The following is a 26,778-nucleotide window of genomic DNA, read 5'->3' as shown; positions in this document are numbered from 1 at the left end:
TAAAATTTTGAAATGGGTTTGTCCCCTATAAATGTGTTCCCTTTGTCTTCTTTTTAAACATTGTTTCTAAAATTATGGAATATAACATTGTTGTAGAACATTTGAAAAATCATGTGAAAAGTAAAACAGCTCTTACAACCTCCTCACCCAGAACTTAGGTCTTTAGAAAGATTTCCTGAAGCCAAGGAGTAGAATTCTATCTCAGTGAGTAGTAAATATAAGCTGTTGTAATGTACATTTTCCCAAGTACAATATATTCTTTCTATAGTAAGAATGTCTTGACAAGCTTCTTCAAGCTGAATTCACTTCTTGGAATTTGCTACATCGTTATTATTTCTGCCTAGCCTATTTGTCTTTATTTTCCTAACTTACACACTATAAACCAGTGTGTATAAGAGGAATGGATTCTTATATTAATGGCTTTTAACAGTGGGAATTACAGTATTAGCCCAACACCATGACTTAACTAAAAGCAGTATCTTTTCATCAAACACCTAAGAATTTCCATGCATTCTATTGTTCTTGGTGGTACTGCAGTGGCCTAGAATTCCAAGTTATCAACCCAACTAAATGAAAATCCTTTTGAATGGCTGGGCTTTTTACCCTCTTGGTTAAACATGGGAGACAGGCATGTTTATAGCTTCATATTTTCTTTTACATGCTCAATACACTATTTTCTGAAGTTTCCAGATTAGTCAGTTTTACTATAATCAATTTATGTGCATCATTTCATTTGGTTTTAATTTTATTATTTACAAGATACTCAAAATGGAAAAGTTATGGTTACTGTTACTTTGTGTATAGTGAATAAACTGTTACTCTGAGGGCAAGGAAAGCTAAAATTACAGTTCTCAGCCTTACAGCTCATACTTTAAAAAGTCATTTTGGAAAAATGAGAATAAATTCTATCTGATATTTTGAAGCTGAGCTTTAACAGTCATTAAAAATCTTGACAATAATATGTAATTTGTATGAACATATATTATAAATGGATATATCTGTATATGCCCAATGTAATACCTGATACATAACTGGCATTTAACGAATAATAGCCACTATCATCACATAGGGTCATCACTCATATGCTCTATTATATACACGCAGCAAGGTTTGCTATTCAAACCTACTATGAAAACCCCAGCAGAGGTTTGTGATCTTAGTTTATCTTATCCCTCTCTCCTGCTGGGAGGATAACACATGATCATTTCCTCTGCTAGGAACATCAGAAAACCTGGTTGAGTGTTTAAAATATTTAGGTAAATGTATATGTGAGAAGATAGTCTCATTAAAAAAAAAAGGTTTTGTTACTGTTAGGATTCTGGACACAAATGCAAGCAAATATTGCAATTTGACTGCTATGCATAATCGAACCACAACACCTCCACTTCTCTGTGTAACTAAGTTTCTTTCTATCAAGTTATAAAAACAAAACAAATTCCAATGTTAAAGTAAGTTTGTCTGATTCCTACCCAAAACCAGAATTTTATCAGCTCAGTGCTTACACGTCAGAATCAAATCCAAGTTTCAGCCAGAATGGAAGAATGAAAAAACTTTGAAAGTTGCGATTAGAAAAGCTCGATTCATGTCTTCTTTTCTGCTTCCTACTATGTGACCTTGGTCAGTTACTCAGGCCCCTTTAGTTCTTATTTCCTCATTGTCAAATCGGATAATACTACTACTTAACTCACCTTACCTCACAGGATTGTGATGCAATTTAAATGAAATAACGTACCTAAAATCATTCCGCCAATGCTAAAGTACTATGCTAAGAATTGTGAACAGGCAATTATAAATTTCAGTATTATATTTTTGTTCCCAGTATAAAAATGTGTGTGTGTGTGTGTGTGTGTGTGTGGCTTTTGAATCCCATGGCAGCTGTCAATCCAGAATTCTGTAGCTGAGATAAAATAGATCACTGTTACAATCAAGCAGATCATATTTATGTGACTTTCCCTTCTCTTCAATTTGAATGGTTACTGGCAGTGTGATATGGGAAATGAAATACTGTCTGACCTGCTCAATGGGCTAAAGCCTTGGTTTATAACCCACAGAGAATGAAGAGTAACATCCTCTTTCTGGCCCAGCAAAGGAAAAAAACACCATCAGTTGTTCTGGTACTTTAAAGGCTGTGCCATCATATCTGGAGCTGGAAGCAATTGGATTTTCATGTTAAGTTACTTAAGATAATAATAAAGATAAATAAATACTGTATTCACAACAGAGAGAAGATTCCTTCCAGACTGGGATTGGTAGAGTATGGTCCCAGGTTTCAGATACTTCGGAGCCTAGTTCCTGGCTCTCAGTCTCAGTGGGCCAAAGATCACACAAGCCACCTTCTAGTCAGCTGTGTTTAAACAGCTGCCTTGTGAGCATGGCTGTGCACAGGCAACTGTACTATAGAAAGCTCAGCAAGGCATGAGCTTACAGCAAAATTTTCAGAACACATTAAGCATATGGTTGACAGCAAAGCAAGGTTTTAAAAAAAACTCAAACTAAACTATTAACACAATAACATGGAAATAAATCTATGTACTTACAGCCAACTGATATTTGACAAAGGTGTGAAGAACATACAATGGAAAAAGGACAGTCTTTTCAATGCTGGGAAAACTGGATATCCACATGCAGACATGCAGAGAGTGAAACTAGACTCCCTATCTCTCATCAGATACAAAAATCAAATCAAAATGGATTAAAGGCTTAAATGTAAGTCCTGAAACTATGGAACTACTGGAAGAAAACAAAGAGGAAAAGCTCCATGACATTGGTCAGGAAAATGCTTTCCTGGATATAGCCTCAAAAGCACAGGCAACAAAAGCAAAAATAGACAAATGGGATTACATCAAAGCTTCTGCACAGCAAAGGACACAATTAACAGAGTGATGAGACAACCTGCAGAATGGGAGAAAACACTTGCAAACTATCCATCTGATAAGAAGTTACTATGCAAAATATATAAGGAACTCAAACAACTCAATAGCAAGAAAATAAAGTGACTAAAAAAATAGGTTAAAGACCTGAATAGACATTTCTCAAAGGAAAACATTAAAATGGCTAACGAGTACATGAAAAAATTCTCAAAATCAATAATCATCAGGAAAATACAAATCAAAACCACAATGAAATATCACTTTGCTCCTGTCAGAATGGCTGTTACCAAAAGGACAAGACAAGTGTTGGCAATGATTGGAGAAAGAAAACTCTCACATACTATTGGGTCGGAATGTAAATTAGTACAGCCATTATGAAAAATAGTATGGATGCTCCTCAAAAAATTACAAAAAGAACTACCATATGATCCAACAATCCCACTGATGGGTATGTATCCAAAGGAAATGAAACCGGTATGTCAAAGAGATATCTGCACGTCATGTTTACTGAAGCACTCATAATAGCCAAGATACGGAATCAACCTAAGTGTCCATAAATGGATGAATGGATAATGAAAATGTGGTATATATACACAGTGAATACTATTCAGCCACAAAAAAGAATGAAATCCTGTCATTTGTGGCAACATAGATGAACCTGAAGGATATTATGTCAAGTGAAATAAGCCGGGCACAAAAAACAAATACTGAACTGGCTGACTTGGCCTCAATTGCTTTCCAACAAGCAATCTCACTTGTATGTGGGATCTAGAAACGTTGATCTCATAGAAGCAGCGAGTACGATAGTGATACTAGAGGCTAGGAAGAGTGGGAGGTGGGGACATGGGGAGAGAGGGGTCATTGGGTACAAAGTTACAGTTAGATAGGAGGAATAAGTTCTGATGTTCTATTGTGCAGTAGGGTGACTATGGTTAACAATATTGCATTGTATTAGGTTGGTGCAAAAGTAATTGCAGTTTTTGCCATTATTTTTAATAGAAAAAAACCGCAATTACTTTTGCACTAACCTAATGTATTTCAAAATAACTAGAAGAGAGGATTTTGAATGTTCTCACCATAAAGAAATGATAAATGTATGAGGCGATGGATGTGCTAGATTCTCTGATTTGATCATTACACAATATATACATGTATTGAAACACCACAATGTACCTCATAAATATGTATAATTATGATGTGTTAATTAATAAAAATAAACTATTTTTTAAAAGCCCCCAAATAATTTATCAAGTCCCTCAAAGTATGTACTCAAGTATTTCCCAAATCCTGTCAAGAAAAAAGAAGCTTCACAAAATCAACACCTCTCCCCACCAGTAACTCAAAAAGAAACAAAACAAAATAAAACAAAACAAAAACCTTTAACGCTTTTGTGTTGTCATTAAAAACTCATCTTTCTTAAAAAAAAAAAAAAGCTAAAAAAGTGAACAGTACATCCTAGAAACAGGCTAATTCCAGTTCCAGTTCTGAAAATTCACTAGTTGGGCATGATTTGGTGAAATCTCCCTTTCTTTCTTCACATCTTACACACAGACACACAAAGGCACGGGGAGAGCACCAGCTGTAACTGTTTGTAGAAGTCATAGAAGAACAGAAAGAAGTGACCTTAGTAACCTTTTACTTCAGGGACTGAGAATCTAATCCTGCTACTGTAGGCCTGGTGTGCCTCTGTTTATCAGGGTCCAACAATCACTGTGTCACCATATGACTGAAAAATACAAACTCCACCAATATTTTTAAAGGTGACAAGATTTCTGTTGCATTGAGCAATCTCAGAAGATACTATCTTCATTTTAATATAAAATGTATCAGATCTACACGTCTGAACAGAAAAAGACACCAACATATCAAGGATATACAGCTGTAATAGGCCTTCTTTCCCAGTCAAATTTGAAATAAAAGACCTGAAGATCCAAGGCTACATTAATGCAAATTCTGCCTGTTGCAAGTATACTTTTTGATTAAATTGGCATACATCAAGTACAATTAGAAAGGCTATTTATAACGAAGAAATACATAATTCTGCATCTTAATGTAGATGACAATTACAGCTGATGGTTGCTAATTATCATTACTTCTTTTGCTTTGAGTGTTAGATATTTCCTGTATGACCTTTATTGTTGACAATGGACACACCTAATTCTAGAAGGCACAAAATGGTTAATTATCGGTTATATCTGTGCTCATAACACATTCATTTGAGAAGCAAATGGTAACTTGCCCAGCTCTGGCTTCACACTGGAGACTAAAGGATCAAGTAGACTTGGTAAACTCTGACTCATTCATTTCGTAGGAAAGGTATTTATTTAAGTTTCTTTTAGAGCCAAGGCTCACCTACCCTGAGGTGTTCAGAATGACAGGGAGAAAGCCCCTCAACTCCTCTTTCCAGGTGGAGTGGTCTGTGGGGCATTCCTTGTTCCATTCAAGCAGAAATGAATGGTACATTTAATTCAGCTTCATCACCCTCTTGTGCCAAGATGACCACTGTGCTTATTCTCTTAGGCAGCTTAGGGGTGTGTGATCAGTGTGGAGAGCCAGAAGTGAAATGGAGAGAAAGAAACACTGCAGCTTTCAGCACAGAAAACTATAATGCCCCCTTTGCTTATGCTGTAAATTACATATTTATTTTGTTAGCATGAGATAGATGAATATTTCTACATACAAAGGTGCCCAGCTAAAATCAGGATAAGTGATATTGATGTCTTATGTTCAGTATTATTGAACCTTTAAAGCAATAAACTTTATGAGTCAATAAATATTATATTTGCAACATAGTTAACATTCCTTTACTGTCTCTAGCACTTATTACACATTGTAACTGCAAGTCTACAATACATTATTCATATTTGGGGTGTCACCAAGTGATGGATTGCTGTAGGAGAGGTTGTCCTTTAAATAAATCAACAAATAAAAATGCAAATGTTAACATTTTCAGCCACAACTTTTTCCATCTTGAATGGGGAATGAAAATTTTACATAATATTGACAGCCAGCAGTGAGAACAATTAACAACCAACACTGTGAATGAGAAAGATGACTCTGCCACACCTGTTTTTTTCACCTGCACATGGAATGAAATGGAACTCTTCTAGGTATTTTCAGAGAACAAAGGAAAACCTGTCTCCCACTGGCATCTGTCTCACCCCCATCCTTGTTTGCAGGTCTTGAAAATTCTTGGAATTTAAGGTGGACAGGGGAAGAGCTTTTACTCTTGTTCCCTTTGGTACTTTCAAAGGTTTGTTGAGATAAAGAACAATAGGCTCTTCTCTTACATTAAGAGTCTGCATGTGACTGATATGTAGTCTATTTAAAAAAATGCCTTTTCTATACTTTGAAATAAAAACAGTTCAAATAATCCTGATTCTGAAATCTGGAAAGCCACCACTATGCCTTCTTGGTAACTGATTTTCATAGTACTGATTTTTTTTTTTTAACTCTGCACTTCGTATAAGAGACCTGTATGATGTCATCATGCATTTCTAAAGATAAAATATGGTGTGCTACATGTTGCTTTATTAAGCCAAATGCTCATTACATAGGAAGCTTCTGAGAATCTATATTTAGCTGATCTGCAGTATTAAGGACAAATAGATAATCCTTTTTTAAAGTCTGTAAATATGACTCTTCACAGCAGTTTTAACCTGGGCTTGTAAAACTCTACAATGTTGATATGATCCATTCCAAAAATATGTGCTGAGGATGTTTTATAAAACTCTTACTGGGGCAACATTTTATTCCATTTTTTCATACTTCCCTCTAAACTGAAATGCAACCATCAAAAACAATATATTAAAGTGGTGTTAAAGATCTCATTTTAATCTTTAACAATAGGAAAATTCACTAAGACTGAAAATCCAGATAATCTTCCTTCTTTACCTCTAATTCCTCCAAATGAGTCCCTCAAGGTGAGCTAGGATGGAAACCCTCTGAGCACAAGCTTTCAGCCACAACGTTAAGTGATCCAAAGAGGAAGCCCCATCAACATTTCAGAAACACAACTTATTGTGGGTCTTTGGAAGAATGCCAACAATAGTAGCATTAAAAATAAAAGAAAGTGGCCAGGCATGGTGGCTCACACCTGTAATCCCAGCACTTTGGGAGGCCAAGGCGGGCAGATCATGAGGGCAAGAGATCGAGACCATCCTGGCAAACATGGTAAAAGCCTGTCCCTATTAAAAATACCAAAAAAACAGATCACAAGGTCAGGAGATCAAGACCATCCTGGCTAACACAGTGAAACCCCGTCTCTACTAAAAATACAAAAAATTAGCCAAGCATGGTGGCATGCGCCTGTAGTCCCAGCTACTCGGGAGGCTGAGGCAGGAGAATGGCGTGAACCCAGGAGGTGGAGCTTGTAGTGAGCCAAGATTACGCCACTGCACTTCAGCCTGGGTGACAGAGCGAGACTCTGTCTCAAAAAATAAAATAAAATAAAATAAAATAAAATAAAATAAAATAAAATAAAAATAAAAATACAAAAAAAAATTAGCCGGGTGTGGTGGTGGGCGCCTGTAGTCCCAGCTACTTGGGAGGCTGAGGCAGAAGAATTGCTTGAACCCGGGAGGTAGAGGTTGCAGTGAGCTGAGATCGCACCACTGTACTCCAGCCTGGCGACAGAGTGAGGCCCCATCTCAAAAAAAAAAAGGAAGAAAGCAGCAACAGTGAAAGGATGCGGCAAACTAGTTAAATTCTCTTTTTGATTGTGTGTGGCCTCCAAAATAGAGAGGTTGTCATTGTCAACTGTTACAATATTTAAGATTACGAGGTTTGGAGTCTGAAATGCTGGCTTTGCCTGTTGTTAGCTATGTGATCTTAGACTGTTCTTCAATATCTCTGAACTTTAGTTTCCTAATTTTAAAAATGGAGATAATAGTACCACCTCATAAGGTTGTGAAGATTAAATTAGACAATGCATATAAAGGGCTTGGCAAGGTGCTAGGGACATGGCAGATACTTAATAGATGGTGGCTATTGTTATTATCTTTTGTGTTGGAGTCATTTCTCAAAAGTTCTTTAAGATGCTTACCTTTCTAGCTCCAGAATTAAAGGAATGACAAAAAGAGCCAAAATACGATGAACACACTGTTTCCTAGGTTTGGCTTCTGTGGAACAGCATATCTATAGGCACTGGACTGGAATACAACTTTTTAGAGGAGGAAGAAATAATCTTTCTCTTCCCTTTGAAATTACCTCAAACCAAAATAATAAATTTTAGAGTACATCTTTAAAATCATCAGACTTGAGACTTGTAATTTGGGCATTTCTACTTTGCAAAGCCAATGGACTTCAAATTAACTACAAATTAAGTCTTAACATTTATATTCAATTCATCGGATAAGCTGCTATGAATTTAAGTGCTCAAAACCAATCATATCCCTGAAGAAACACAAACCAAGCCCTTTTGGTACTGACGTTTACATATTCAGCCTTAATTGCATAATGTGGGAGTTGGTTTATTAGACATGGGAAATTTAAAATAAGATATTTCTTTCCCTGACTCCAGAAAAGGCTGATCAAATGCTTAACCCTTCAAATGTGTCTGGTCTAAGTTAATGTTGGTATTCCTTTAACTAGTACAAAAGCCACTATAATGTTCAATAGCAATGATTTCAGCTAGTTAAACTTATAGTCTAAATGTATAACTTTTCTGTGATAAATTAGGAAAGCCCTGCTGCTAAACAGACTTTCTGGTGAAGGATAGGTTTAGCTTTAGGTTTCTATGGAAGCCCTTACCCATTACCATGATCAACTAAGAAAGTGCATGTATAAAGAAAAGGACTCCATGTGGTTCAAACTGGCCAAATCTAGATGCTTCAAAAGAAGGACCTCTCTTGAGAAAGAATTACTAAGAGTTGTCAAGATTTTTCCATTCCTTATTAAATAAACTTCAAAAAAATGCTCTCATAGGGAGAATATTAAAAACTAAAGAATCTCTGAAGCTTACCGGGAGGTGGTGTGCTGTAATGATGGTGAGGCTGTGGTGACAAAATCCTTTAGGCTTCCTGTTGGCATAGGAGATGTAGACGCATCTTTTCTAACTCCTGTCATTGTCCCTATATGAAAAATAAAGAAAATAATTTGGGCATTCAATAAAAGAAAATGGAAAAGTTCACTCTTAGTAAATTTATAAGACATTATAGGAATGTCCAAGCTTCAAAGGTAAGCCACTTGTTTCCCTGAAATGTAACAATGGCATATGAAAAACTCACTTCAGTTTTGTAAACATGGGAAATCTATAATGTACTTTAAGAAAATACATTTTTGCAGTGACAGAGTAACTAGAGATTTTGTTTTTAAACCTGATTGCCTAGCAAAGCCCTGCTGATCTTGGTTTACTGTGAAAATGCCCAAGGAGGTGGGATGTTTTATTTTGCTCCCTTTAACTTTCATAAGAAAGATTCCAGCACTTTGTAAGTCTAAACCCTCCAAATTAAATTGATCCTCTTTAAAACACTTTCAAGATATATATAACTCTTGAAAGTTTCTTTTAGAGAACTCAACATTGGCTAAAACACATGTCTTAATTGGAAGAGATGCTCAACTAATATTCATTCGAGTGCCATGGGAAAGTTCCTAAGCAATAGTTTATCCTCCCAGGAACTGCCTGACTTGGCCTCAATTCCTTTCCAACAAGCAATGGTTAGTTTGTAATTACTTTTCTCTTCTGGAGTGCTAAATAAAAAGATGGTATGGACAGAAATATTGTTTTTATTTTATTTTTCAGTTATTATTAGTTTCTAAACAACATAAAATATTGCTATATTTATCTTGGAAGACTGTAAGAATCGCATGCAGTTTTTCTTCTGGTTCTTTGAAAACTGTTATCCGGGATGCATGAACTTATTTGGGAAGATCCACTCTTTGACGAAAAGGAGAGTATTCAAATAACAAAAAGCTTTGGAGTGCTGGGAATACCAGACCCTAAAATGCCAGGAGTGCAGTATGCTAACTTTGGGAATGGCAACAGGTTGCGTGCAACCTGAAATCATCAGGCATAGAGAAGGCTAGAGTCTTACAGCTATAGCGATTAGCATCAAAATGATCACCATTATCCTTGGCTTCAAAAACTATACTCTTTATGTCAACTATTCTCTACTCTGTTTGTTTGTTTGTTTGTTTATTGAGACAGGGTCTCCCTCTATCACTAGGCTGGAGTGTAGTGGTGCAAGCCCAGCTCACTGCAACCTCGACCTCCTGGGCCCAAGTGATCCTCTTGCCTCAGCCTCTTGAGTATTTGGGACTACAAATGTGTGCCACTATGCCAGGCTAATTCTTTATTTTTATTTTTGTAGAGACAGGGTCCCACTGATCTATTATGCGTAGATGTAAAAGACCAGCCTCTAAATGCACAATTCATTCTTCTTTATATATAGAAATCTGTGGTACCCTCAACCCAAACAAGTACACATTAATACTGGCCAGTGCCAGGATTAAGCTCAGGCTTAGTTTATGGGGAGGAAAAGGAAGGTATGAGAGTAAGGACACAAGACACTCTTGACTATCACATAAAGAGACATAGAGGATGGGCTCAGTGGCTCACACCTGTAATCTGAGCACTTTGGGAGGCCAAGGCAGGAGGATCAGGCCAGGAGTTGAAGACCAGCCTGGGCAACATAGCAAGATCCTGTTTCTATAAAAAATAAAATTAGCCAGGTGTGGTGGCATGTGCCTGCAGTCCTAGTCAGAGCTACTCAGGAGGTTGAGGCAGGAGGATCCCTTGAGCCCAGGAGGTTGAGGCTGCAGTGAGCTATGGTCATACTACTGCACTCTAGCCTGGGCAACAGAGCAAGAATCTGTCTCAAGAAAAAAACAAAACCAAAACCACATATAACACAAGGCAGTATAAGGTGGTAACTGCTAACACATACAATATGCTTAGTGTATATATAAGTTTTATTGAGGTATAATTTGAGTATCATAAAATTTACTCATTTTAACTGTAGAGTTTGATAAATAGTAACTTTATATAGCTATGAAAGCATGGCTACAAGCCAGTTTTTATTTTAAATTTGCATGGTACTTAGATATTTCTTTTTAAAATCCAGTTTTAGAATATTTCCTTGTTTCAGAAGGTTCCCTCTTGCCCATTTGTAGGTAATACCTGCTCCCGGCCTTAATCTGGTCCTAGCCCCCTCTCTATCTCTATTGTTTTACCTTTTTTAGAAATTATTTTTTATTTTCATAAAAACTCTTTGAAATAATATTTTTATAACAAATTTGCAGATAAGGAAAATAAGCCATAAAGAGCCTATGTGATCTGCCCAAGGTCACCGAGCTATAAGTGATGGAGCTAGTATCTATGTCCAAGATGACCTGAGAGCTTTGGCCATTATGCTATGCTGCTGTAATAAGTACTATGAAAAGTCTGAGGAATTAAGAAATGGGAGAGTTCACATTTGGCTATAGGATTTGGGGAACATTTGATGCAGGAGGTAGGATTCTTTGATAGGAAACAATGGCGAGCATGAAATGGGAGACAGAGAGTTACATTAGCAAAAGCATTAAATTAAAAACCTCAAGGCTAAATATTTCATTTAGTCAGGAAATATTTATTGAACATCACTATGTCCTTGTACCCTGCTAATCACTTTAAATGTATCATCTCATTAATCCTTACAACAGTCTTTAAATTATATTAGTGTACTTATTTTATAGATAACGAAGTGGAAATTGTAAAAAGATCAAGCAGCATGTCCAGCATCACCCAGCTGGTAAGAGCAAAGCTGGATTTTGAATGCAATCAAGGTCTGTTTGGCTCTGTATGGCAAACTTGTAAGCATTATTTTAGAGGGACTCAAAAATAAAACAGTAACAACAATGATTAAAAAAATACCAAACTGGTCTTTGGAGAGATTAATTTTGAGGCAGAATTTAGAATAGAGTGGAACAGATAGAACAAAGGCAGGCAAAGCAGTTCACTACCAATACAATTGTCTGGGTAGAATCCTGGGTGATGCAAGAGGAAATTAAGATGGACAAATAGGAGTAGAAACAACTGAAAGGGATTTGTGAGTGAGGTGAAAGGGAAGAAGAAATGCTTGGTAGTGACAGAATATAAATATATTTTTGGTCACTATCACAGAATACCTGGGGACAATTTAAAGAAGGAATTTTAACAGATGGTCCAGGGATTTTTATAATTGAAGAATGTACTTCAGGAATGTACAGATACCTCATAATTGTAAGGCACAACAATGTATATATGTGTGCTCATTTATTTTTCTGAAGAAAGAAACCATATCTTTTACCAAATTCTGAAAGGGTATGGGACCCTGAAAAGGATAAGAATGATTGCTGTAAAGCACAGACCAAGTTTAACTATTCTTTTTTATTAATTCTCTAAGCTCTATTCCTTATTGCATTTCCAGAAAGCTATACATCAGCTTTTAATTGTATTTGTTCCATTTATAAATTTTATTTAATATTAAGTATACCAACAATTACGGTTATGCATATTCATGGAACTCTATATTCCTGTATATTTAAACACACACACACACACACAAACACAGACACACACACAATAACAACATATGCTTAAAAATAAATAAAAATGCTGGCAGAGTGCCGTGGCTCAGGCCTGTAATCCCAGCACTTTGGGAGGCCGAGGCGGGTGAACAAAGAGGTCAAGTGTTCTAGACCAGCCTGGCCAACATAGTGAAACCCCATATCTACTAAAAATACAAAAAATTAGCTGGGCTTGGTGGCAGGCACCTGTAATCCCAGTTACTCAGGAGTCTGAGGCTGAAGAATTTCTTGAACCCAGGAGGCAGAGGTTGCAGTGAGCCGAGATCGTGCCACTGCACTCCAGCCCGGGCGACAGTGCCAGACTCTGTCTCAAAAAAAAAAAAATAAATAAATAAATAAATAAATAAAATGCTGGTAAGAATATTACTAGGCTAATTGATTTCATACATAAATGTGTATGTTTATATACATGTAATATATGTGAATGCATTTACATAAACACACACATATATTTTCACATGCACAGATGGAATTGATTATAATGGATCATGTCCTATTTAGATATAACTGGGTATATTTCACGGCAATTTTTTTTTCTTAGAGTTCAATGTTTAAGAAAACTCTGTTTCTGGGCCCTTTGTTTTATTTTATATTTTTTAAATGGCTGAGCCATATTATCTATTCAGTTTAAAGAATAAATTATAAAGACAAAACCAGTGTAACCCATTCCCAGCTCAAGAAAGCAAGCCCTGGCAGCACTACCACCCAGATACAATACCAATATCCATCCCCAGTCACAATTCCTTCTTGCCTCCAGGGGCCCCAACTATTCTAATAATTATTTCCTTCTATTCTTTATAGTTCTACCATTTATGTGCTTGGTTAAACATGTCATTTAGTTTTGTTGCTTTTGAACTTTAGAAATATATTATGTATATTATTTTTGAGACTTCCTTTGCTTAAATTGTCTGCAAAATTTACCTATGCTGATAATTTTTATGTACTGCAGTTTCTTTGTTTTCTTTGCTAAGTAGTATTCCATTGTATGCATTTATGACTTTTTATCCCTTCTGCTATTGAGGGACATTCGGAGTATTTCTGGTTTGGGGCTATTATGAAGAATGCTGCTGTGGCAGATGCTGTCAGTTATCCACCAAAATGTACTCCTTCCTTCTTCCTAGGTACACAGCTAGATTATATTCCCTAATCCTCCTTGTAATTATGTGTGGTAAGGTGGAAAGCCAGTGGACATTATATGTGCCACTTCTGTTCTGTCCTATAACAACTTTTCATGTGTATTCTTCCAATACCTCTCCTTGTCCTTGGTGACCTACTATGGCAGAGTCAACAAACAATTTCCTATAAAGTTGGGCAGATAGCATGAAAGAATGTTGGATTTTGTCAAATGCTTTTTCTGTGTAAACTGAGATGATCATGTGGTTATTCCTTCATTCTATTAATGTGTATTACATTGATTGATTTTTGTATGTTGAACTGCCTTTGTATTCCTGGGCTAAATCTCACTTAGTTATGATGTATAATCCTCTCAATATGCTGTATTCGGCTTGCTAGTATTTTATTAAGTATATTTTCATCCATACTCATAAAGAATACTGGTCTATAGTTTGCTTTTCTTGTGACATCTGTCTCTGGCTTTGATATCAGGGAGGGGGGCAAGGAAGTGCAGGGATGAAAAGGGCAGGGTCCCTGGTGAGGGTTCCACCACTGGGCCTGTGCCCACAGACCAAGGTGAGGACAAGCACTCCTGCTTGGCACCCAAATGTTGCATTTTCCAAGACCACCCTGGCCTGCCACCCCCACATCCTGTGCCCATAAAAACCCCAAGACCCTAGCAGGAAGGGACAGAAGCTGCTGGATATCAAGAGGAACACACCGGCAGAAGAGCACACAAGCAGCTGGACATCGAGAGGAGTGGAAGAACATACCAACAGGCACCAGCAGACACTGGCAGGCCATTGATCGGTGGAACGATGCAGACAGCGAGGGGAATTTGGCCAAAGCGGTTGGAAGAGAGTCCAGCCGCTAAGCAGCCCAACTCCAGGGTAAAACTACCTTCCCACTCCATCCCCCTTCTGACTCCCCATCCATCTGCTGAGAGCTACTGCCACTATTAAATAAAACCTTGCATTCATTCTCCAAGCCCACGTGTGATCCAGTTTTTCCAGTACACTAAGGCAAGAACCCGGGATACAGAAAGCCATCTGTCCTTGCAAACAGGTAGAGGGTCTAATTGAGCTGGTTAACACAAGCCACCTATAGACGGCAAAACTAAAAGGGCACACGGCAGCAAATGCCCACTGGGGCTTCAGGAGCTGTAAACATCTACCCCTAGACACTGCCATGTGGTCAGAGCCCCACAACCTGCCCATCTGCATGCTCCCCCTAGAGGTTTGAGCAGCAGGGCACTGAAGAAGCAAGCCACTCCCCCATTACACACCCTGCGAGGGAGATAGGGGAACTTTTCCCATTTCATTAGGATATATTCTTTCCTCTTACATTTTTTGGAAGAGTCTGAGAAGAATTTGTGTTAATTCTTTAAATGTTTGGTAAAATTCATCAGTGAAGCCATCTGGTCCTGGGCTTGTTTTGTTGGGAGGTTTTGATTACTGATTCAATCTTTTTACTTGTTATATAGGTCTATTTAGATCTTCTATTTATTCTAGATCATCTGACTTTTTGGTGTGTCTATTGTTTGCCTCATTGTTATTTATTTTTTTAAACCCCAGGTGCCAGTAGTGTGTTCATCTGATTTTCAGTGTTTTCAAGGAATGTCCTATATGTAGCCACTCTCTGCCCAGAGAAAGTTTAGTCAGACAAAACAAAGGCAGGCTCCATGTGTCAGCCCTTTAGGGAATCCACAGACAGGTTAAAACAGAGAAACAATCCCTTGAGAACAGGGTCTGCTCTGCTTCCTCAGAGGGCAGATACTAAAACCTGGAACTCAGGCTGCCATCTTTTAGACTGCTGCCACGCTGGGAAGAGGGGAGGGCAGGGGCACCCAATCTTTTGGCTTCCCTAGGACACCTTGGGAGAACTGTCTTGGACTACACATAAAATACATTAATGATAGCTGATGAGCTTAAAAAAAATCGCAACAAAAAAATCTCATAATGTTTTAAGAAAGTTTACAAATTTGTGTTGGGCCGCATTCAAAGCTGTCCTGGGCCACATATGGCCCACGGGCTGCGGGTTGGGAAAAGCTTGGGGTAGGGCAAGACTAAGTTAACACTAAAGTCCTCCTACAATGCTTCAGTAGCCTTTCTCCTGGCTAAGAATTGGTTTTGTTTCTGTAAATCTTTCACTATCCTCCAGAGTTCTGATAAGGTAGCTTCTGACAGTTTTTGCAAGATTTTTCAGTGTTTCTTGGGAGAGATGAGGCCCTGAAGGTACCTACCACACCATTTCCACTGATGTTTCCTGATGCATTTATGATACTAGCATAACTCTGATACCCAAAGCTGACAAGGTCATTACCAAAAAAAAAAAAAAAAATTACCACCCCAATATCTCCCAATCAGTGTAATCATTAAACTACCTTCTGAGAAGAAAAAACATAACATGATTGTAAGTACAGAAAAAAAGATTTGATGAAATTCAACACCCCTTTATGACAAAGACTTTCAGCAAACTAGGAGGAAACTTTCTCAGCCCGATAAAGAGCATTTTCAAAAAGCCTCCATCTGCCCTGGCGCAGTGCCTACCTGAGGTCAGGAGTTTGAGACCAGCCTGCCCAACATGGTGAAACCCTGTTGCTACTAAAAATACAAAAAATTAGCCGGGCGTGGTGGTGAGCGCCTGTAGTCCCAGCTACTCGGGACCCTGAGGCAGGATAATCACTTGAACCCGGGAGGCAGAGGTTGTGGTGAGCCGAGATCATGCCATTGCACTCCACCCTGGGAAACAAGAGCAAAAACTCCGTCTAAAAAAAAAAAAAAAAAAAAAAAAATTAGCTGGGCGTGGTGGCGCACACCTGTAATCCCAGCTACTCAGGAGGCTGAGGCGGGAGAACTGCTTGAACCTAGGAGGTGGAGGCTGCAGTGAACCAATATAGCACCATTACACTCCAGTCTGGGCAACAAGGGCAAGACTGCTTCTCAAAAAAAAAAGAAAATTAAATAAATAAATAAATAAATAAATAAATAGATAAATAAATAAAAATAAAAAATAAAAATAAAAAAAACCCTTCAGCTAAAATCATACTTAATGGTGAAAGACTATCTTTTCCCTATAAGGTTGGGAACAAGGCATGGAAGTCTACTTTTCTCATTGTATTCTATATTGTAATAAAACCCCTAGATGGTCTAAGGCAGAAAAATTAGAAAGAAAGTGGTTGTTATGGACTTAGTTGTGCCTTCCCTAATTAATCTGAAGTCCTAAAGACCAGGACACCTCAGAATATGACGATATTTGGAGACAAGACCTTTAAAGAGGTAGTTAAGATGGATGAAGTCATAGGGGTGGGCCTGAGAGTGACTGGTGTCCTTATAAGAAGAGGAAGCGTTCCCTGGGATGCACACACAGAAGAGGCCATGTGAGGATGCAGTGAGAAGGCAGCCATCAGCAACCCAAGAGGAAAGGCTTCAGGAGGATTGACTAGAAAAGAGTATGAGGATTTATTGAAAATGGAAATGTACTATATCTTAATTGGGGTAGTGGTTACACGGGTATACATAATTTTCAAAATTTATCACACTATACATTTAAGGCCGCTACAATTTAGTGTATATACATTAAACCTCAATTAGAATACAAGACAATAGAACCCTCCCCGTCCATATTTTCTTGACTCCTAAGGCAGCACTTTTTTATTTTGATTTTGATTTTTAAGACAGAATCCTGCTCTGTCACCCAGGCTGGAGTGCAGTGGAGCGATCTCGGCTCACTGAAACCTCTGCCTCACAGGCTCAAGCAATTCTTCTGCCTCAGCCTCCCAAGTAGCTGGGACTACAGGTATGTGCCACCACACCCAGCTAACTCTTTCTATTTTTAGTAGAGACAGGATTTCACCATGTTGGCCAGGCTGGTCTCGAATTCCTGACCTCAGGTGATCCGCCTGCCTCAGCCTCCCAAAGTGCTGAGCTTACAGGCGTGAGCCACCACACCCAGCCAGTGCTATTTTTAAGAGCCCACTCTACTGATTTCTCTTTGACGTTACCAATTGATCACCATAAGAACTCTGAAGAGACAAACATATATTTTGCTTAAATCACTAAATCACAGCAGGTACTGAGGTGAAAAAGTCTACCTGAGTAGGTCCTTATTTTGGGGAAACAGGATAAGGGCATCGAAAGAAAAATCAATATATACAATGTTATGTTAATTCATTCAACAAATGTTTAATGAGTACCTACCACACCACATGTTAAGCAATGTTGTAGGAGATGGGGATACAACAGTGAACATATGGAACTTATATTCTGACGGAGAAGATACAAAACATATATAATAAAAAAGTAAACTATATAGTGTTTTGAGAAATTTCTTTCCATTTTAGAGAATGGGAAATGTAGACCCTCTGGTTTAGGTGACAATATTTCATATATATTAACATTAACTCTTAACACTAGTCTGTTATATTTGAATTCCTTTTTTTAGTGGACTAGCCAGGAGAATTTATTCTATATATCTGGGTTTATTCACAGCCCTCTACTATGCTTGCATTCTATGTGCTATTGATAAAGACATCAACTTTTAGCATATCTTCAGCTGAGATTTCTGGGAATCAGAAGTAGTATCTTAAGGTACCCTTATGGATGAACAAATAATAATGCTCTTGATGGTAATAATAAAAGAAACATGAGAAATGCTCCTTAGAGGCAAGATAGAAATGATTTCTGTACTTTGGACACTCCAATTGTTCATTTCTTTAAGCATGTCACCTACTTTAATCTATCTGGGGTTATGAAGAGTACTCACATCATTTTCAGCACAGGCTCACTTAGAGGAACAACTAGGAGCTTCTGAGATTATTCTTTACTTCAGATGAGTCTAGAATAATCATCTTCCAGTAAAAAAAAATATGTGTTTGGGAGTTACTAGGGGACCTCAACCAGTGGCAGCTGCTATATAAAATCATATAACCTAAGAAAACCCCAAAGACAAAATGAAGGGCACAATCTCTACCATCAGGTAAATCAAAATTACCCTAGCTTCAGCCTCTGCCAACATTTTAAGGGAATTTAGAGATTCAAGAAGGAGGAACAAAAAGGAGGAAGGGAGCGGCCAAAGTCAGGTTTTACAGCCTGACTTAGGAATGGGCAGTGCCAAGGTCAGAGGTTTAACATTTCAGTTCTGAAAACTGTGCACTCAGTGGCTTCACAGCCTCTGCTAGCCCATCAACATAACAAGAAAAAAATGCCCTCAGTTTTGAGGGCTCTCATAAAAGGGAATATCGATGATTGCTCAGGAAAGGGGGGTTCTAGGCAAGCTGGTGGAAAACGTTTTGAGGCTACAAGGGAGGAAAAAAGAGGAATGAAAATCAGGTGTTTCCAGATTTATGCCTTTTAAAAGTTCTTACTCAAGTTTAGATTTTCCCAAGTATTATCTCCCTGTTTGACATTGCTCAATAAAAGTAACTAAAACTGATGAACAAGTTTATATATCTTAACTGTAATTTTGACAATACTGTACATATCTTTGCTATCATAAAGTTGTTTCCTGAGACAATAGTCTGGTCTTTTTTTTTTTTTTTAACATGTTTAGCATCATAAAGCTGGCAGAATGGTGAGGAGGATAGGAGAGGTAAGGGAGTAAGAGACTGGTAATAAAGATTAATGGTCCTGTAGTAAATGTCCTGTGTAGTACTTAATAAGTAAAGGATAATAGCAAAAGAAACAAAAGATGTAAGACAGAAGAAAAGTATATTAAAAAATTCAGACACACTAAAGAGGGTAAAGCAATTAAGAAGGTGATAAATCAAGCAGTGTAACTTAGGTGATTAGTGCTAGGTCATCAGCCTTATGATAAACAGGGTTTCCAAGTCTACTGTGCATCCATGGAAAGTTTATATCTCCCATTTGGTTGGGTGCCACAGCAAATGCCAATGCAATAACTTTGCCCTGTACTATAATCTGCATACACTAGCTGTGCAATGGGCAGAATGGCCCAAAGGGGCAACTTTAGCCTCTTTAATGGTCATATAGATAATAATTTTGCTAACAGCTCCATATTAGAATAAAAGAAAAGGAAAATACAAGGCGGTCTTTTTCATGAGTAGAAAAGAAAGTCAGTAGTTCCTGTGAATGCCTTAAAATAAAAACTCTTAAAAAGATGAAAAAGTTTCTTATTTTTTTTTATTGCAACACTACAACCTTCCCCCACCCCCACAAAAAAAGGGGAAAAAAACCTAATGGAAGAAAAAATAAAAACATGAGTGAAAACTATTCCTGAAAACTTTGCAGAATTGTAACCGCTTTCTCTTGGTTAAATTGATTGGTATAGCAACATTATAAAATGACTATTAGGATTCATTGTGCACAACAGAAAGTGCTGAAATGTCAGCAGACTATACAGCAAAAAGTAATGGGTTCTGAACCCCTGTTAGTCAAAAATGATTTTGTTTCAAATTAGAAATTGATTTTTTTTGGACACAAGACCTTTTCAGGCTTCTGGCTTCTGTAGCTAGGCCCAGGAGAGATTAACCTCCACCACAGCAAGGGCTGGCCTGATGATATCTTTCTCAAAGTGCCTTTTCAATTGCTGCTTTCTACTGTTGCTGTGGTTTTAACAAATAACACAAGTTATTTGTTCTTTTGCTATTCCACTATATTTTTCTCATTTTGCCATTTTATCTTAGTGCTGCCACACAATACAAATTTGAAAACAAGTTAACTGAAGACTATGTTAAGCCTTGCAGTGTAACCACCACACCAGTTGTGACTAGTTCTTCACTCTCCAAAGTGCAATGACTAAGAACAGAGGAAGCCGAGGTAAGAGTTTTCCGTTTCTGAAGGACTGCTAACAGAGAAAGTAAAGATTCTACCTCATAAAGTTTCTTCAATTTAATTTTTATTTTTGGAAGCAATGTCTAAAAAGAAGCTTCTAAGTTGTTCTAAAACAATGGAAGTCTACAAAACCTTTCTTTGCCTTATGTCTAACAAAATGTACTTTTGCTTTTATTTCAAATTGTGGATAGTCCTCCCTCCCAAAATTTGAACTAATTATCATTTCTCAATTATGTGGAAGAGTATTAAACAATTTCTAGATTAATCACAATCAAACCCAAAAAGCATGACAGAGCTAGTAGCAGATGAAGAGAGGCAGGGAGATATACACCTGCAAGATCTCACAAAGCACTGCCCAATTTTCAAATAAATAAATGTGAGAGTGGCTACAGAGATTATGAAAAGTAGGTTGCATGACACCAGAGGTAGAAAGGTGCTGGTCCAGTAGGAAAACAGGTAAATAAGAAGGAAATCTGGGTTAATGGTTTTGAGAAGGGAAAAAAGACACTAGGAAAGAGGTGTGAGCAGGAGAGGGCTCAGAGGTCTTTTTGGCCTTTTGTTTCCTGTACATCTTTTCTGTACAATAAAGCTCAGACTTGCTCCATTCTTTTCCAAAGTTGTCCCTTTAAGGATGCCAGGAAAGATTAAGCCAAAAGCCTCTCCAGGAACAACTGGGAAACAAATAAATTTGCTTCACTCAACACTTAACATAGTTACTTATAATTGATTTCTTTAAAATCTACCACATATAACAGGAAGTATTACTGACACTTAAAAGACTGCTAGGCAAAAAATGCTTTAGACTTGTGAGGTTTTGCTTTAGTCACAATATGGGGAATTGTCCATGACATCTCCTCCACCCTCCCCATGTTTCCAGTCAAATGAGGATTAACTGTAGTTGTTAGGGTTTATTTTTCCAGGAGAGATTTATGTTCAATATCTTGCCCTCTTTACTCTTTACTCATTATTTTAGTCTATGACCATACTTACTGCTGACTAATTCTTAACAGTTATTGCTTGCAAAAAGAGGGACAAGTTGGATACAGTTTTTCATTCCAGTATTCTAAGAAAAACACAGACACAATTCACTAATCTAGTAAATGTGTTACCTGTGGCCTTGCAGGCACACTTCAGTGTGTAAACATTTAACTTTTGCTCAGCATTGTAGGAAATCATCTGAAATTCATTGGCTAGCAACTACCTTCCCCTACCAGTTTCTCATTTTGCCACTACAGTTGTTAAACTTACCTCTTTGGGGTCTATATGTATCTTTCTTTTGACATGACCACTGGGCATCATCTTTCATATGCGAATGAAACCCAACTGTCTTCCTCTCCTTCCTATTCTCTCCACCGTTTGGGGGGTCTTGGTGCTTTTTAATAGATGATGATGTTCCAAGCAGCCAGCCATCACAGTTTGACTTCAATAAACTGAAAGAACAACGATGAATGAACTGTTGAAGGCACAGAAGGGAACACAGAGCACATAGATATTTAAATTCAGTATGGGTTGAAACGCAATTCATTAAGAACTCTCTTTATCTTACCTTTTATTGAGGTATAATTTAAATAATTTACTCAACGTCTATTTTGTATCCTGTCACAACAATTTTGGAAAAGAAATGGTCTTTATTCTCAAAAAGCTTACACTGGGAGTTGGGGAAATAAGATTCAAACTGATGAAACAGCTAATAAAGTCACAGAGTATGACTAAGAACCAGGCTATCTATAGAAATAAAAAGTATGCTAAAACAGGACTTGCATATCTAAGATGTTTTCCAAGTACTAAAAATGAACACTAGGGATTAAAATATCACCAATGTGCCTCACACAAACGCATTTGTGTTTCTAATTTTCAATTGTTATTAGTATTTATTATGTACCCAGAGTACGTAAGGAGTAGTGTAACAGTGCACGTAGAAGAACTAGACTCCATACTTACACAGTTTCATTGAAAGGTCAACAAGACAAATATAGAATAAAAGGCATTTTAATGAAAATGAACACATGTACATATTTTCTTCTCTAATAAACCATGTTCCCACCATTAGCATATTTCCTCTTATAATATTTTCTTATTTTAGGGAAAAATATTCTAATGATGTGTTATCTCTCACTATTCCACTCTTCCCTCTTCGTGTTTGTTCACAACAAACTCATGACACTTTGGTTTTGTCTTCCCCATGCCCATAAACAATGTGAAAATTAAAGAAAAAGACATGGAAATGCATAGAGGCAGCTACTCAAAAAACAAGATTCTAAAATTAAAATGTTTAAACTCCCCAGAAGCAAAGCGAATCTCTAGACAAGAATAAGCTGAATGGAGTGTTGCCAGGTCTATCACTTATTCCAGGTGGCCTTTGACCAGGATTCAAATCACATAATCTTCTATAAATGTCTCTGGTTTATATCGATCAGAATTTTTAGCAGTGTTTGCTCATATCATAATTTATTAACAAAAACCAAGAAAGTAAACGGCTTTATGTTCAGAATTATATAAAGAAAATAAAATCATTAGTTATATGACTTTATAAAGTAGGCACAAGAAAATGTATAAAAGTGATACTCTTCTTTTTTTTAATCAGAACACAGAGACCATTTTCCTCTGCAGACCAACCAGATGTATAACTTAGGGTTATACAAATTGCACTCACGGAACAGGGAAATACGGAAAATAAAAGTACCTTATGGTGAATGTTATATAAATTTACATCAACCCAGAGGCCCCAAACCCAGGCAAATCCAGTGACTACATCTCTGCTTGTTCTGTAGAAAAATGAATGTGACTCCAACCATTGGCTTCCCCAAATTTGATTCATTCTCAGCTCAGCCAGACTCCCAATACTGACTGCCTTCTGCTTCTTTACAGCATTTTCACAGAAGCTTTTCTGTACCTTTATTCAAAATTCCATCTTGGTAATCCTCCATCACAACTGGAAACTTGGCTTCTAATTTCCCTAAAATAAAGATGACTATATGAAAAATTTCTTCCTTCATTTGTATTTATTTCCATATTCACTCATCTACTATTCCTCTCTTCATGTCTCAAAAAATTTTACCTTTTATTTGCACTCTTGATACCATCTTGACCCATCCCCTCTGTGACTATGGCCTGTCAATCATCTCTTTTTCTTATAACTCACAAACTCCTCCTCTAAACTGGATTTTTTCCTAGGGCTACAAACAAGAGCAGATCCTCCATTAATACCCAGTGTCAGTGAGCGTGTGGGGACAAGAGCACTTTAATACCTATTGCAGGAACCACAAATGGGTATCACCTTTTTGTGAGTGATTTGTCAACACAAAATGAAAATGCATCCCTCTTTCAACAGTTCTACTTTTATCCCACACTTGAGGCCAGAAATTTGAGATCGGACTGGGCATCACAGCAAGACCCCATCACTAAAGAAAAAAATTGCTTTAAATTAGCCAGGCATGGTGGCATGTGCCTATAGTTCCAGCTACTTGGGAAGCTGAGGCAGCAGGATAGCTTGAGCCCAGGAATTTGAGCTTATAGTGAGATACGACCATGCCACTGCACTCCAGCCTGGGAGACAGTGAGACTCTGTTTCCAAAAAAAAAAGAAAGAAAGAAAAAAAAAGGAATTTCTCCTGCAGAATTACATGAACAACAGCATGAGAATATTTGTTTAAGGATAATCACTGGAGAATTATTTGTAATAGTGAAAAACTGAAAGCAAATATCATTCTATAAGAGAATGAATAAATTATGGTACATATTAATTATAAAGAACACTATTCAGCCATTAAAAAGAATGAGGTAATTCTTTTTTTTTTTTGTTTTTTTGGAGAGGAGTCTCACTCTGTTGCCCAGGCTGGAGTGCAGTGGCGCAGTCTTTGCTCACCCCAACCTCCACCTTCCAGGTCAAGTGATTCTCCTGCCTCAGCCTCCCGAGTGCTGGGACTACAGGCACACACCACCATGTCCGGCTAATTTTTGTATTTTTAGTAGAGATGGGGTTTCACTATGTTGGCCAGGCTGGTCTTGAACTCCTGACCTCGTGATCTGCCCACTCGGCCTCCCAAAGTGCTGGGATTACAGGTGTGAGCCACCACACTTGGCTAGGATGAGGTAATTCTTTACACTGATGAGAAGAAACTTCATGACATGCTATTAAAATAAAAGCAATTTGCAATTATAGAGTATATAATGTGATCTCATTTTTATAAAAATAAAAATATACAAAAATATTTTTAAAGTTCTGGATGGATAAATGTCAAACTAGAAGGGAGTAGAAGAAATAGAGGGAAGAGTTTTATATTTTAATTTATATAACTCTGAATGTTTTAATTTCTTCCAATAGGCATGCATTTTATAATTTAAAAACAAACAAAAAACTCTCACCATGTCCCTTCCATTACCATCTCCTCTCTCCTTGTCTGCTGAACGTCTAGAAAACAATAATTTATTCTAACAGACATACCGACTAGAACTTGTTTTTAAAGAACAAATCAAAAGGCCTTTCTTCTTTGAACAGTCTTGCTTGTTACTAGATCACCCTACAGAAATTCAAGAAATTCAAGAAAACATTTTTTCTTGAAATGTTTTCTCCCTTGGTCTTCATAACACATTATCCTGATTGGTTTTCTGGTTTTAGGAGACTTCTTCCTTCCCTTTAGATGCAGACATTCCAAAAGTCTGTCCCTGTCCTCTTCCCTCTTAGTACTTTCTTGGTGATCCTTGCCACACCTCTATATCTGCAAGTACGATTTCTAAACAGATTCTTCTAGTTCACAGTGCTTGCCAAAACTGCTGACCTGATCAAGTATCTGATGAAAAGCTGTAAAGCGATGTCTATTCCTGCCTCCCAAACCAACTCTTGCTAAAGCAATCCAGTATCTTTATCTTGAAACTACTTCCTCCTTCTGTTTCCATTCTCACTTAATGATATCACCATCCTCCCAGTCACTCATAAGAAATCTCAGTTGTCTCAACTTCTGCTCTCCTTATTCCTTTTTAATACATTTCCTAATCAATCATTCACTTATATATTCATCAGATATTGACTGAAGAACACACTTTATGGGCCTGATATGTACTGTGAGACTGGGCTGGGCAAAATGGAAAACAAACATTTACAGAGGACTTATTTTATGCTAGGTGCTGGGTATACAAACATGAGAAAGCCCTCGTTCCTGTTCTTTTTTTTTTTTTTTTTTTTTTTTGAGGCGGAGTTTGTCTCTTGTCACCTAGGCTGGAGTGCAATGGCACAATCTCGGCTCACCACAACCTCTGCCTCCCTGGTTCAAGCAGTTCTCCTGCCTCAGCCTCCCGAGTAGCTGGGATTACAGGCATGCAATCCCATGCCTGTAACTTTGTTACATGCCCGGCTAACTTTGTATTTTTTAGTACAGATGGGGTTTCTCCATGTTGGTGAGGCTGGTCTCGAACTCCCGACCTCAGGTGATCTGCCCGCCTTGGCCTCCCAAAGTCCTGGGATTACAGGTGTGAGCCACCGCGCCCGGCCCAGCCGGTTCCTATTCTTAAAGAGATTTTAGTGGGGGAGACAGACGTGGAAACAGAATTTTTAATACCATATGCCAAATGCAGTAATTCAGGAATATACTGGATGTTATGAGAGTGCAAGGGCAAGGCACCTAACTTTATTTGCATAACAGAAGAGAGATTCGTGAAATACTCAAACTTAACCTTGGAAGATAAGGAAAAATGTAAGAATGTTCTAGGTAAAATAAAAAAGTATTAGCAAATATACCAACAAATGAAACTTCAGTTCATATTTTGGGAAAGTTAAATAGCTAGGTATTGTTACAGCATTAAATTTTGGGTGTGTGGTAGGGAGGAACGGAGATGAAGCAGGTGAGACAGGGCAGGTCAGATCATGAAAGGTTGCATTTTCCATACTGAGGGGCTTGAACTCTATCTTGTGGCCAAGGTGGAGTCACTGAAAGGCTCTCAGGAGAAAAATGATATGATCCAACCTGAATTTATGAAAAATTACTCTGGCACCATTTAGAGAATGGGCTGCAGGAAACTGGATGAGTTGGAAGGCTGCTGAAACAGCTCTGGTGAGAGATGAAGGTTTGCAATAGAGAAGCGGTAGTAGGAACGGAAAGACATAGTTTAAGAAATATTTAGGATTTAAAAAGGGTAGAACTTGATGTAAAAGAGAGGGAGAGAAAAGTCAAGAATGACTGCCAGAATTTTGGGTTGATAAGCAATACAGAGGAGGATTGGGGAAGGGTGGGAAAAATTAACTGCAGCTTGAGATGCTTATGGAACATCTGAGAAGATATTTCAAGAAAGTAATTTGATCAGTAACTCCATGGCTTTTTGCTATTGGCTAAGTGAGTTTAGAGATGGTAGGGTTGAGGGAGGCAGAGTTGAGAAAGAATATGCTTCAATTTCAATTTCCTTGGTGTAGGAGGACATACAGTCATTCTTGTGAGTGAGTAAAGCAGGTATTGAGAAGAGAGGTGA

The 26,778-nt window shown here is 37.7% G+C and overlaps 1 protein-coding gene across 4 annotated transcripts in view; it reads right to left on the bottom strand.

Annotated features, from left to right (window-relative positions):
- KIAA1328 (KIAA1328 ortholog) overlaps positions 1-26,778 on the bottom strand; it is a 403,426-nt gene that overhangs the window by 41,673 nt on the left and 334,975 nt on the right. For all 4 annotated transcript variants that reach the window (XM_019013838.4, XM_019013839.4, XM_063699151.1 and 1 more), the window contains 2 exons: positions 21,569-21,750; positions 8,833-8,941 (listed from right to left, as the gene is read on the bottom strand). In XM_019013838.4, coding sequence (XP_018869383.3) covers positions 8,833-8,941; positions 21,569-21,750 — 291 coding nt within the window. The remainder of the gene's footprint in view (positions 1-8,832; positions 8,942-21,568; positions 21,751-26,778) is intronic.

This window comes from Gorilla gorilla, chromosome 17, assembly GCF_029281585.2.
Source record: "Gorilla gorilla gorilla isolate KB3781 chromosome 17, NHGRI_mGorGor1-v2.1_pri, whole genome shotgun sequence".
NCBI classification, from domain to species: Eukaryota; Metazoa; Chordata; class Mammalia; order Primates; family Hominidae; genus Gorilla; species Gorilla gorilla.
The sequence above is the reverse complement of the archived record's forward strand: the minus strand, read 5'-3'. Positions and strand labels throughout refer to the sequence as shown.